A 13,507-nucleotide genomic window follows, 5' to 3' on the forward strand; every position below is an offset into this window, starting at 1 on the left:
ATTTCAATAGTGTAAGTGTGGAGCCCAAGTAGAAAGACAGATGTGCCCTTCAAAACCAGTAAAAAACCCAGTATTTGGAAGACCATATACAATTCTCAGGATGCTGCTTTTCAAGTATTTTTGCATCTAAATATTTCAGGCAGTATACCACAATCAGAGATGCAGAAGTGATCAAAAAACATTCGCTACTCATTGCCTGGTATGATGCTGTTAAGTGGATTTTAAGAACTGGGTACATTATTCCCTGCACTGAATATGCGGAAAGCAACTTCTATTTCATGAAAGAAAGGTTAATCTGCTGATTAATCTTCTCTGGTTTTGTTTTTATTAAAGCAGTAAAGGCTCTAATCTCAATAATAAGATATTCCACTGAGTCACCTTAGATCTGTATTATTCCCTATCGATGTGTCATCACTTCTCTTTCAGCTTTTCCCCTCATTTTGAACTGCCATTCCAGAGCATGCCACGCCTCTGTCCGTTCCCTAGACTCACTCATTATAACTGGGAATAAAATGGCATTTGTTCACACCAAAGCCTTGCAGAAATTTTCCCAGCTCCAGACGGGGCACTGTGTTCTAACTTGTTCCATCTCTACCCCTGCGCAAAAAAATACAACCGCTCAGCTCAGCACACACATGTGAGCGAGAATTATATGAGCTACATCCATTGTGTAACTGACAGTAACAACCAAGATTATCTCAGTAAATGCCCTAATTCCTGCATCTCCATGACAATGAATACTATATCCTAAGTCAATTAAAAAATTTAGTTAAAAAAAAAAAAAAAAAGAGGAAAAACCCCTGTAATAGGAAGGGGAAAAAAGAGTGTTATATTTAAGAAACCAGACTGGTAGAAAACGGAATTATTTTCATGCTTATAGCAAGAATGCTTTGCAGTCTGTAAGCATCCCCATAATTTTTAAAATATACTTAGATTTTTAAAAGACCACTTTTCTTCCCCCTTTTTGTTCCTTACTATATTTCTTTAAAAAGAAGAGAAATTAAACTACATTTAATCAGCTTAAGTTATGGTAGAAATGGACCACATATGTAAGACTTATTTTTCAAGAGTTTCCCTTTGGGCTACAATTCACATGTTAATTTTCAACAACAAATATTGAGGTGTATAGAAATCTTGAACATAATTTTACAAAAAGCACTTAAATCACAAAAGTTTAGTCACAGCTCACATAATTTAGAAAGTTAGGCTATTTTAAGAAGAATTATTGCCAAAGAAACACAGCCAGTACTGAGGCTTTAGAAAGAGTTTCATATTTTGTTTTAAATTACACATGCACAGCAGCCACCAGGCATGACAGTGAGTGACACTAAACTGATTAGAAATTAAATTCAACCACCAGCACCAAAGGAGCTTACAGACTTATGCTTTGTTTTGTCACTTTCCAAGGGTTCAGGCATTTAAAGAAGTTAATGCAAAGGTCATTTGAGGTAGCTTATCCACAAGGTAAAGGCATGTATGGCAACTTGTTGATACAGCTACCCTTTTCTAATATACACCTTACAGAAACTATTTCTCAATATTTACCTCTTTGTATTGTAGGCTGTATCTTGTGGTGTTTCTTCAAGCAAGGTTACATAGCCCAGCGCACACGTGAGGATGAACAGGACTGTTAAGGTATGAGCTCTCCTAAAATTTAGAACAGAGAGAATTGACATCAGAAAACAGAAAAACTTACATCTTCCCCTGTCAGTGAAGACCAGTAAGTCTAATACATAGACAGTGGTCAATAATACAAAAGAAGTTCTATGTATTGTACAGCACAGAAAACAGAATTTACAATGACACCAGATTTAGTTATCAGCCCCTAGTGCACTAGCACGTGACAGAAGCCTACCACAAGAACGGCTCTTATTCATTTTCCCCCCAGTGCTTTGAGTTAAGGAAGACTTGGACAAACACTTGCCAAATGAACAACAGCAACCTGAAGAAAATTAGCACCAACTATGCTAACACTTAGATCTAAAAACATCCAGACTTCTCTCCTGGTTTGTCAGGTATATACTCGATGGTGCTGCTGCACAGCTCTAATTCAAAGCCTGTTAATAAAAACTGCAGCAGACTGAACACTCTTAAGACTAAACAGAAGGGAAGTCACTCCAGATGTGGGAATTACACCTTACAAGAAAAACAAGCCATTAAAAAAAAATTAAATCTCTGAATGAGACCAGTTACAATTGTAAGAACTACGATGCTGCCTCTAAATGCCTTAATTCCAGTAATTCTTACAGTTCCATTCCATCTTAGATCTGTAGAGCAGGCACAGGCTGATGGCTAGCGGTCCATGCCCACAGAACTACATGCAGCCATCCCCAGAAAAGCAGCTCCCGTGGGCACAGCCATGCCAAAGCTCCACAGTAAAGCTCCGTGGTGGTTGTTCTACGCTGTTAAAACGTGTGGCCCTGCCGGTGTAACATACAGGCAGAACGCTGCCGGTGTACACCAAGTCACACGTTCTCACTTCCCCATCTGTGAGAGTCCGTTTGCTGACTGATTCTGGTAAAGCACTGTGTGTGAAAGAAAAGAGCTAAGTACACACAGCCAGAGCTGGGAGTTAAGAAGAAAACTAACTGTAGCTAGTTGATATGCATACATGTACATCTACTGATTACGACATATCTAATATTCTTACACTGTACTGCCTGCATTTTTTTTTATTTAAAATTTAAAGTTCCTTTCCTAATAAGAAGCCATTTGTTGTTTTCAGTGGAAAACTTATCTGACCTCAGCTCGGAAGCATAGGAAGTCTGGCCATTTAAGATCAAATCACAAGGACACGAGTTCTGTTTTAGATTACACAACATCTTTTAAAACAAAATATTAAAATAACACAGGTATAAAGCATCAAGCTTAGAGCACAGAAAAACTGTGAATGAAAATGACTATATGTGACAAGTATTTGTACAGACTGGCTCTTTTTACCTTTTCTTTTTATGTTATATTGTAATAGAAGCTAGCATTACATTTCCATTTTGTGCCAAAAGACCAAAGTTTGTATATATTCAATTTGTACAGTGCATGATAAACCAGAGATCACCAAGGATTTCTAAATCCACCGACTTACTTTTAAACACCACCAAACGCAGTAATCTACCTAAAATTGCTCTGAAAGTTAAGGTAAGCATTATTTGGAACTACAATTTCATGCTAATCCAAAACACGGCCACTTCTCACAGCATCCTTTTAATCCCACTGGAAAACACATGCAGTACCTCATAAGCAGATGCAATCCTCTTCTGCCACTGCTAAAAAGGTGTTTGGCATTTAACACTATCCTTCCTTCCAGTCCAGAGGACACAGACGAACCAGCTCCAGAAAAAAAACAAACCAAACACAAAACAGAGAAGGACCCACGAGTATTTTCAAAAATAGTAAGGAATCAGCATGTCAAAAAAAACCACGCAGAGACTTCGCAGGAGCAAGCTTCTGCTCAACAGATGCATTTTCCCTTTGACTTGCCTCCCAGGATGCCGAACACCAGGTGATTCAGACATCCCATACAGAACATTCATTTAAGAGCCACGTGACGCGGTGCCTATTTTGTAACCTACAGTAGTTTAAAAAACTAAATACAGTCTTCTCAAAGAAGGCAGCACAGCAGGGGACTGAATTAAATGCTCTAATTCACTTAAATCAGACCATGGGCTCGTTCACTGCATTTATAGATGTATATAATTAATACAAAAACAACCTTTATTTTGATCACAGAAAAAGGTTACATTAACTGCAAGGTTATGCTTTATATTTTATGTCTTGTTTTACTGTATATTTTTTTGAAACTAGTATCTAAGAGGCTACAAATATATATATAAATAAATCTAGAAACGTTGCCTTCCATCTTACCATTTCACCCTCTGAACATCTATAGGAAGCCAGTTACTTTTTCAGTGAATTGAGTATCATGTAAATTGCCAAAAACATCAGTTACCGGCACATCCTCATTTAGATAAACACATCCAGAAACTCAGCTACTAGAAGGACGGTCTAGTTTCCTTCATCTTTGTGGGGAGTTTGTAGCCAAATAAATGGTGGGTGTTTGAGAGCTTCATGAGCCCTGCTTTCGGTTTATTTTTGGTGCCACAACCATCAACTTCAACAAGCTCCTCTCTTTAGTAAGAAAGAGGCTAGATATCTCATACCCCTTTTAGCTCAGTTTTCATTTCCAGCCAAAGCCAGATTCTCTTGTAGCAAGTTTTCAAGACAGTTAGCCATGTAAACATATTTTCAGTCTAGCATGAAATCCAGAAGCCAGGGTGAAAGACTTTCTAGATTGCTCTGTCTTCTGGAAAGAACAAGTCGGCAGCTCTAACCAGAAAATGGCAAGTAGTGGCAAAGTGATGGCAGCTGCTTGAGGTAGCAGAACATCATACAAGCCTACCTGTCAGAGGAAAAAATTAAAAAATGGAAACACAGATACACACCATATCTTTCCACAGCTTGCGAGTTGAACAAATAAAATAGAAATCTACAGTCATATGGGACAAGACAAAATGTGAAGCATTTACAGTAGCCAGAAAAATTAATACCATACAGAAGAACTTGTACAAGTGAAGTCAGTATTAACTAAACTGCATAAAGAGGGATTATTTTAGTCTCCATGTACACTTTAAAATAATACAGCAAGAAGACAGAGCTAAGAACATCCCCAGCAAGGTAAGCACTACCGGAATTATGCAGAAAGGCTTATGTTCTCCTAGCCTGGAGTCTGAGTAGGCTGAAAAGAGCTAAGCTAAGCAGAGCAGGTATCTTCCCCTGGAAACATTACGGGAGTTGGGGCAAAACACCAGAAGCAAAGGTGGTACAGACTACAGCCAATTCCAGGGGCGTTTATGTCCAAAAGTCGGAGAAACTTATCTCTTTTGGGGGCAAGGAGAGATTCACACAGATCCACTTCTCAGTGGGAACAGAAGGAGAAATACCCGGGCGGAGCAGGCGGTCAATGACCCCAATCAATCTCCAGCACAAACTAAAATCAGCTCAAGCACATGGGACCACACCCTTACTAGCCATTACTTTGCATTAGTGTTCTTGTTTGTCATAAATGATGCAATCACCACATTAAGAACAATAACAATCATTGAGAACACCATGCAAAGGATTTATTAATTAATCTTTTTGTCAGTTCTCCAAGTGAAACAAAATTAAAAAAAAAAAAAAAAAACAACAGCCAGTTCAGTTTGTCTCTTTAGTTTAAAAAGTTCTCTCAATAGCTACTGCTAGAGAAAGAACGAGTCAACAAAAATAGAGTCCCGTCTTAGCCTACCACCAACTTTTTCACAAAGAAATCTCTTCTTTATTCCAAATAATGGTTAAGTCATAAAAGCATTTCTGAAAGAGATTTTTAAAGGTGAATGAATGTCAAAGCTCTCTAACTTCCATATACCCACACATCATCTGACACATGCTGGGAATTCTAAGAAAGTATGATAGACAGTACAACAAATCTATTACTTCAACAGTACTACAGCATTTAAGCTATTGTGAAGAATAAGATACAGGAAAATACAACAAAAATAACAATTTAAAATTGACCGATATTTTGACATTCAACATCAAAATTGTAATTAATGGGGAAACAATCCTGTTTGGATATAGAAAGGTTTCTGAAACCTTCAACAAAAATTCAACCTTGGGCATAATCAGGATAATACATCCAAAACTATACATACGAAACAGCCATTCATGCTGCATAGGGCCAAAGCAAGCAGTCAGGCCTCAGCATTTCAAAAATAAGAGTTTAACTGTCGGTTTGTGACATGAGAGCTCTCTCATCCACGTAGATCACAAAAAAATAATCAGTGGCAACCAAACCAACGTATGTACTTTGTACATGACACTGCCAGAAGGGTACAAGCATCTACATCTGTAATGCAACAGAAATGTGGCTGGTGGTTTTAAGCTGTAGGCTGTGTTCTAAAATCTGTTGAAACTCTCAGAGATAATAAAAAGTACCTATTCTTAGACCAGTAACAAGTCTTCAGCACATCTATAAAGTACACAACACTGATTAAATTTCTGTATATACTTGTGACACTCCAAAATAGTAACATTTATTTTCCTTGCCATAAGTTGGTGTCTCTCATAAAACACTCAGTAAGAGAAATACAGTAACACATACTGCCGTAGAGAAACCAGAACAATGGATTAAAAAGCAAAGCTTCAGCAAATTAGTCGTTTTCCTTTGAATAAGAGAAACTGCAAAGTTTCCATTCATCAGTTCTACAGAGTTCTCAAGTTAAAGCTCCCAAAACAATCTATTTTAAATATTGAACATTTTTGTATGTTTAAACCTATTAATGTTTGTTTCAGGTTTTAGTTTAAAACAGTTCCACTGAGACAGCACAACTTTTCATTACAGATAACACATGCTTTAAGTAGGTCTTTCAAGAAAATGTAATAAACAGGAACGGAAGGTGCTCTTATGCCAGATTTAACTCCATAAAAGCAGGGAGCTACTTTTTCAGGCTGATGATTTGTTTTGTGAACTGTCGTAGGATTCAAGTCCTATGAGAGTGTGCTGATGAGCCAGAGTTCAAATGCCAGCATGGAAGAAGCCGTCTGCAGAGAGCTCCGACCATCCCCGTGCGCACTCACCAACACGAACGGTCCGTGCGCAGCCCACCCCATCGCAAGGAAGGCAAAGATTTCCCCGGGGTGAAACGAATCCTGCGCACTCCTGGCACACTGAGCCTCTGATTCCACCGGGTACCGAAGGCTCACGTGTATTGCTCGTGCTGGTGGGGGTCTGCCTTTAGGAGCCCCAGGCTGACTCCCACCACATTTTCCCCCATTCTCTTTAAAACTTCTGGAGCATGTTTACAAAAAAGAAACAGATATAGAAAATTAATACTATGCCTAAAGCCCAGTGGGCATTAAACTCTCACAGGGTCTCTTCATAAAGATATTTCTTCTACACTTCTAACTTACTTGAATGAATTATGCACTTCCTTCCTTTCAGGAAAGGGTAACAACGTTTTAATAAAGCATTCTCCGGAGACAGCTACCCTCATTTGCAACAAGAGTTAACACACCCAGGCACTTAGCATGGCTTAGTTGGATTGCACACCTGCCTCCTGGATGTTTGAGCAACCAGACGCTGCCAGGCCATACCAAAACACTAAAACAGCACAGCCCGGGTGACACCTCAGTAAACTTGAGCAGAGAAATCTTGCATCAGGAAAGCAACATGCTCAAGGTTGGTCAGTTCTCACCAGGTAGAGAATCAAAAGAGTGGGTCAGCAAATACAGAAGCTCACCATGGCCTGCTTTAAAGCGGCAAGCTCTTATGGTGTGGAAAAAAAAAAAAAACACAGCAAATGTTTCCAACAAGCTTGAGGAGAGTTGCCTTGGAAGTGCTGCAGCCAACCCCCACGAGAGGGTATAGAAAAAAGTTCCTGCCAACTTGCAGATCTTCTATCTCCCTAATTCCTCTTTCAGATAAATCACCATCTCCTCCTCCAGACAGCCTTTTAGAAAATCTCCTGCTGCTGTGAGGTTAGTTTTTTTAGAGATAAGAACAATGTGCAAGGAAAGGCTAAGTAATACTTCAGTTTGAATATCCATCCTGTATTTCCAAAAATGGCTGGTTTGCACATATGTATCCTCATTTCTGAAGAAATGTCCCTGTGCTGGCCATCAGAAAAGATTTCTCATAATAACAAATAAAACAAGAGAAACATCCAGGCAGAGGCATGTACGGCCTACCTTTTCATTAGCTGCAATGGCTATGCTTTTTGCACCAAGCAGGCTGAATTCATTCCTACAAAAGCTGTATTAGCCCATAGAGCCTTCTACCCACCATTTCTCTTTTTCCTTCTCCTTTTTTTCTTGTCTTTTTAAAAAATACAAAACAAAACTTCCTGAGCTCCACAGATCTCTGCTGCCACACTATGACCTTAGTAACTAACATCATATCCACATGACGGCAATATAGAATTATCTATTCTGAGAGTCAGAAGCACATCAATAATCAACAGAGGACATTAAAGCTAATTAAATTCAAATTAAAGTAAGGCTTAGTAAAAGCAATTAACCCATAGAGTCACAATATAATGTGGTGGCAAAGATGTATCTGGCACTTCCCAACATCTTCAAATCAAGACTGGATGCCTTCCTGGAAGACATGCTTTAGTTAAATACAAGCTATGAAATATGTACAGAAATTAGGGGTAACACAGAAATTTTAGGAGAAAATCATGCACAATATCTAGCCAGATGATCCCAAACTGGTAATCCAAGACCAGAGTGGGCTTGCATGAAAACATTCAACACCACACCACCTTCCTTTGCCTTTCACTGACTGCTAGGAAGGGGAAGAACTTATCTTCAAAAAAGTTGCTGCACATCACTACATTTATAGTTTATTTATTATTTATTTTATTTAGTGGAGATAAGTCAATTTACTATTTCACTGAACTTTTTTGCTTCCCCACAGAACGATACCCAGCTCTTCTTTTTCCAGTTTCAAGTATCTTTAGGCATCTGTTTCGGTTACTGCTCACAGGTAGCAAAACCCCAGCTTCTACTGGATTCACCTTTTTCCACACAGAAAAAAGTCCCAGTAGCAAAAACGTGTAAGATACATCAGCACTTACTCTACTGCAGATTACAAGAACAAAGCCACAGAGATGTTGTAGAAAGCTCTATGTGGAGATATTTAAAAACAAACAAACAAAACCAGTGGTATTTCCATGCCGGCTCAGTAAAAATATCAGATCTACTGTGCTCCACCCCATATAAAAAATACAAGTCAACATCTCCGCCACAAAGAGGTCCTTTGTTTGTAATCAGAAAGCTAATTTTGTAAGCAGGCGGGCAAGAAACAATCAAAGGTACTGGAAACAACAGTGAACATGTTTGCCTAGAACAGCAGCTTGCCAGGCAGGCCTGATGTTTCCAGCTCTCTGCTAGTAGTAATAGACACTTCGAAATTAGTTCAGGGATAAAAGATACAGAGACTGCCAATTTGTTTCGTAAAGCTTCTTCCTGTTTCGTTCCTTGACATTTCCCAATAACAAAGAGCTGTCAAGGTATTGACTGAGAAGGTTCCCACAACGCAATTAAAATATAGTATTTTCCAGTTTCAAGTTACTAAGATTGAAGAGAAGTCTCACACAAGATGTGACTTGTTTTTCAAAGCTTTCAAAAGAGCAGGCAGACAGCTAGAAAGTACTAGCTTTCCCAAGGATCGCATTTATAGCGGTAAAGTTACCTGTGCAAATTTAACCACTTCTAGAATGATTCCTGACTGTGTCTACAAGTTCCAAATTCTTGAATTTTTCCAAACCGAGCAAGCCATGTGGGTAACCTTACCACCTAGCTTCTGAACTTCAAAGAGAAAAGGTACTTTCCAAACTTTTCCACATGGGCAAAGACAAAGGGTGCCTACTCTATTTCCATTTTCTGTGACCACCTCCACAGTACAGAGCACAAGAAGAGTACCAAGGGTCACGGGAAAAAATTTGTTCCTCTGTATAATCCATATTCTCTGACACTGTAAGAACTGAGTCATTACCAAAGGATACGATAACACACTCAACGCTGTCATGCACAGGTCAAAAGTAACAGTAGGAAAAACCTTAAAACTTTTACAAGCACTTAAACTCCTGTCTGCCAGCACTAGTGACATATGTTACTAGGGAAAATAAAATAAAATAAGGAACAACTGAACACCACACCTGTTCACACTGACCTCCTGGAAGGGACTAGCTGACACAGGGGAAGCTCTGTAAAGAACGGTGGCACATTCAGGCTTTCAAAGGAACAATTCATATGGACAAATTGGCTGCAGTTACAGCCATTTTAGAATGACAATCCTGTAACAGTGGCACGCTGGCCCCATACCCCCACAACAGGAAAAAGGTGCAATAAGGTGAGATTATACAATAAAAACAGCACTGGGTGTTTTTAAGGCATCACAAAGCAGCTGGCAAGAGCCATCTTAACTAGATAGTAAGAAAATGACAGCTTTACCCATTTTCCATTTATATGATGGCACTACTCCACAGACCTTGGCAGGATGCAGTTATTCACTCGCTCACTCAGCCTACATATGGCAACGCTTGCGTGCTCTCCAGGAAAGGTCCTCTTGCCCTCAAGACGACACTGTCCCCGGCCACGCTTGTGTATGTCAGGCTCCTGCAGAAACCACCCCGCGATCCAGCAGCATCTAAGTGTTGCTTTGCAGTTTGTACTGGTAGAAATATCACCCAGAATCAGCGGCTTCATCAAGATCAACACCCTCCGCACCACTGCTGCCCAGATTGGCAGGGTGAGAGCCAAGCGCCCTCCCCTTCTCCTCCTTAATGTCAAACTCGAGCCAAATCATATCGCCCTCAGCTCATCTTCCAAACAAGGGACGTCAACGTCAGCGTGGTTTCCTTAATCAAAAAGCATTTAACACACACGGAAAAACTATGGACGTACACGCACATGTGCTGAAGTGGATTTCTGGAACAATTCCAGCACAGACAGGATTCAGAAGCACTTTTCTAGGTACAAACACATCTCTCCCTGCGAGGATTGAGTTTAACAAAAACCTGACTTGCCCCACTGGCCTAACACTGACAGCTGTGGTTTTCTGCACCAATTTTCTGGACTGAGCATGCCACAAAACTGTATGAAATAGCTGACCAGCAGAACATAGGCTTAACAACTTCTGCTTTCTTGCAGGGTCACAGGCAAGAGCATGGCCAGAAAAGGCCTCTGCTGAGACTGAGGGAGATGTAGAGTTCATATAAATGATGCTGATAAAACAACCGGAATGAAGCACGAAGGGCTGCCCGCAGCCGGGGGGGCTCCCGAAGCCCCTCCAAAGCGCTCGTCTGGCCGGACCAGCCGCTCTGGTCAGCTGCGTGGGTACTGCTGGCCAGAGGGTTTATCGCCAGGCCTGAGAAAGGAGGTGCCACCCCCAGAAGTCAGTCCTAAACGACTACATAAATTGCCAGGAAACGGTAATTAGCACTACCGCAATACGAGGAAAACCATCTTGAGGCACAGCCTGCGGCGTCTCGGTTTTAGCGCCGGTATCTGTTGCAGCGAAGCAAGAGCAACGTAAGCTGGCCGGTTACGCGCGGTAAGCTCTCGTTTCGCACTCCCGGAACCGCAGGCGCCATGCCCCGTTCGCCCCGCAGCTCCCCGCGGGGCAGCCCGCCCCAGGCGAGGGAGGAGCGCGGAGCCCCGCGGAGGGCAAGCGGGAGGCTGGGTGGAACCGGGAGGGGGGGGAGGCGGTGGGGGCCCGCTCGCCACGGAGCCCCTGAGGGGGGGAAGGGGCGCGGGCGCGAGGCGGCTCTCACCAGAAGAAGGTGTTGGTGCCGTCGTCGTAGACCTCGGACTCGGTGCTGCGGCGCAGGCCGGCGCTGTCCCTCTCGGCGCCGGGCGGCGGGGGCCGCTCCGGGGCCGCGGCGGGGGGGCCGCCGCCGTTGGGCTGCGGGGGGGGCTGCTCCTCCAGCGCGGCCTTGCCCGCGGCCCCGCCGGGGCCCCGCCGCTCGCCGCGCCTCATGGCGGCACGGCCCGCGCAACGGCGGCGCGCGCGGGGCGGGGCGGGGCTCCGCCGGGCTCACGGCGGAGGGGGCGGGGCGACGCGGCGCCGACGCGGACCTCACGTAGGCACGGAGCGCGCGCGCGCAAGCGCAGAGAGCTCCCAAGGGAAGTGGCGGGGGGGGGGGGGGTGGGAAGAGCGGGGCGTCTCCCGTTGCCGTGGCAACCGTCCCGTTCCCCCCTCCTCGCGGCCGTTAGTGGGTACGCGCTGGGTGTCGCCCCCCTCCTGCCGCCTCTCCCTCACAGCCGGAGCCCCGCCGCTCCCCGCCGCCCCTCTCCCTCACAGCCGGAGCCCCGCCGCTCCCCGCCGCCCCTCTCCCTCACAGCCGGAGCCCCGCCGCTCCCCGCCGCCCCTCTCCCTCACAGCCGGAGCCCCGCCGCTCCCCGCCGCCCCTCTCCCTCACAGCCGGAGCCCCGCCGCCCCTCTCCCTCACAGCCGGAGCCCCGCCGCCCCTCTCCCCCGCGGCAGGCCGCCCCGCCGCCCTCGCGTTCCCGCTCGCCGACGGCAGCGCCGCCGCCTGTCACCGCTCCCTCTCTGAGGAGACGCGGCCTCCTCCCTCGGGGGTCTCTGCCCCGCCCTGAGGCAGTCATGTCTTCCTCTGGTGCCCCTCGGCTCTCCCCCGCCGCCGGGGGGACGGGGAGCGGACCCACAGCATCGCCGCTGCCCCGCACCCAGCTCGGGGCCCTGAGCGAGGAGATGCACTGAATCACTTCAAGGCTTGTTCTGCGCGATACCACCGCAGCAGCCAGAAGTTCAGCAGGCCCTGAGCTGGGGCGCCGTGTTTTGATAACACAACACTGCAGGACGGGAGAAGGGAAGCATGGCTAATGGAGAGCGCACCAGGAATTTCGGCGTGTTGACTCTGGCATTTAAGGCGACTGTTCCACCACCACAGCCCAGCGGGAAGCATCCCCAAACCTGTTGTCAAGAGCTGTGATCTTTGATGGATGTTGAGCTTGTGAAAGCTGGAAATATCTTTGCTGGAGGTGGCAGGTATTTGCTTTGGCTGAGGGGGGAGGAAAAAAAAAAAACAACAAACAAAACCAAAAAAAGAATGCTGTTTTCTCTTTCCAAGAAAGTATGAAGGAGGAAGGAAAAAATAAAGAAAGCAGTCTTTTCAGTTGTGACAGGACAGTGTTATGCTATGAGTACATAAACTTGGCATTTGAAAACTGTAGTTGTATTGTAGCAATATTTGATGCTAAATTTCTGTCTCTTTTGGCAAAAGTAACCAAAGAATTCTAATTAAAGTGGCTTAATTGTATACACACTCACTTAAATTATTCAGAGACGGGTATGCTTCGCCAGACTGTTATGTGGCTTTCAAGCACCCCACTGTGCTTTCCAGTTAGTCCCATCCCTGTTACTCCTGCTTCCTTGTCTGATCAACTGTCCAACCAATTTCACGTTTGCAAAAGTGTGCTTTGCTGGCAGAGGTTTTTGCTCCTGCAGAGGGTCAGGCCGGGGCTGGAGCCGCCTGCTCGCTTCTTCAGGTGCATGCTGGTGCCTCTCCCCAGAGACGAGTGCCAGTGCAGGGTGCTGTGCACTCCCAGGCCCTCCAGTCCGCTGTATTCTCATAATTCTTCCAGCCCACCCGTGGGATCTCCTACCTGCAGCAGAACTTTCCAAGTCATCCTTTGAAATCCACACCAGGTCAGGCTCTGCCACCAGAACAAATCCAAACGGCCTGAAGGCAGGGAGACTATTTCCTTCTGGCTAGGTGCTGGATCCATGCTGGCCAGGGGATGCTCCAGGGAGAAAGGAGGGAGCCCCGCAGGAGCAGGGCAACGAAACAGGAAGAAACGGAGCATTGAAGTGACTGCAAATAAAAGAGGTGGCCACACGATGGCAGCAACCAGCCGGGCCCTGGCCGCGGCGCTTGCCCTAAACCACCCGCTCTGCCCCATCCGAGCCGGTTGCATGCGAAAGGAGCTTTGCTGTGTTGGCAAA

At 44.6% G+C, this 13,507-nt stretch overlaps 1 protein-coding gene across 4 annotated transcripts in view; it reads right to left on the minus strand.

Moving 5' to 3' along the window:
• The window catches only part of PTDSS2 (phosphatidylserine synthase 2), a 41,064-nt gene extending 29,540 nt beyond the window's left edge, over positions 1 to 11,524 (minus strand). Inside the window, exons 1-2 of one of the 4 annotated variants that reach the window (XM_042785316.1) lie at positions 11,313 to 11,524; positions 1,546 to 1,647 (exon numbers count right to left, since the gene is read on the minus strand). In XM_042785316.1, coding sequence (XP_042641250.1) covers positions 1,546 to 1,647; positions 11,313 to 11,518 — 308 coding nt within the window. In that variant the 5' untranslated portion in view covers positions 11,519 to 11,524. Of the gene's footprint in view, positions 1 to 1,545; positions 1,648 to 2,247; positions 2,391 to 3,230; positions 3,471 to 9,990; positions 10,180 to 11,312 lie in introns of those variants that run through there. The other 3 variants (XM_009973607.3, XM_032993105.2, XM_032993104.2) reach the window with 3 other exon arrangements.
• Positions 11,525 to 13,507: the final 1,983 nt, after the last annotated feature.

Source organism: Tyto alba, unplaced genomic scaffold (assembly GCF_018691265.1).
Source record: "Tyto alba isolate M040663 unplaced genomic scaffold, T.alba_DEE_v4.0 Super-Scaffold_8, whole genome shotgun sequence".
Lineage (NCBI taxonomy): Eukaryota > Metazoa > Chordata > Aves > Strigiformes > Tytonidae > Tyto > Tyto alba.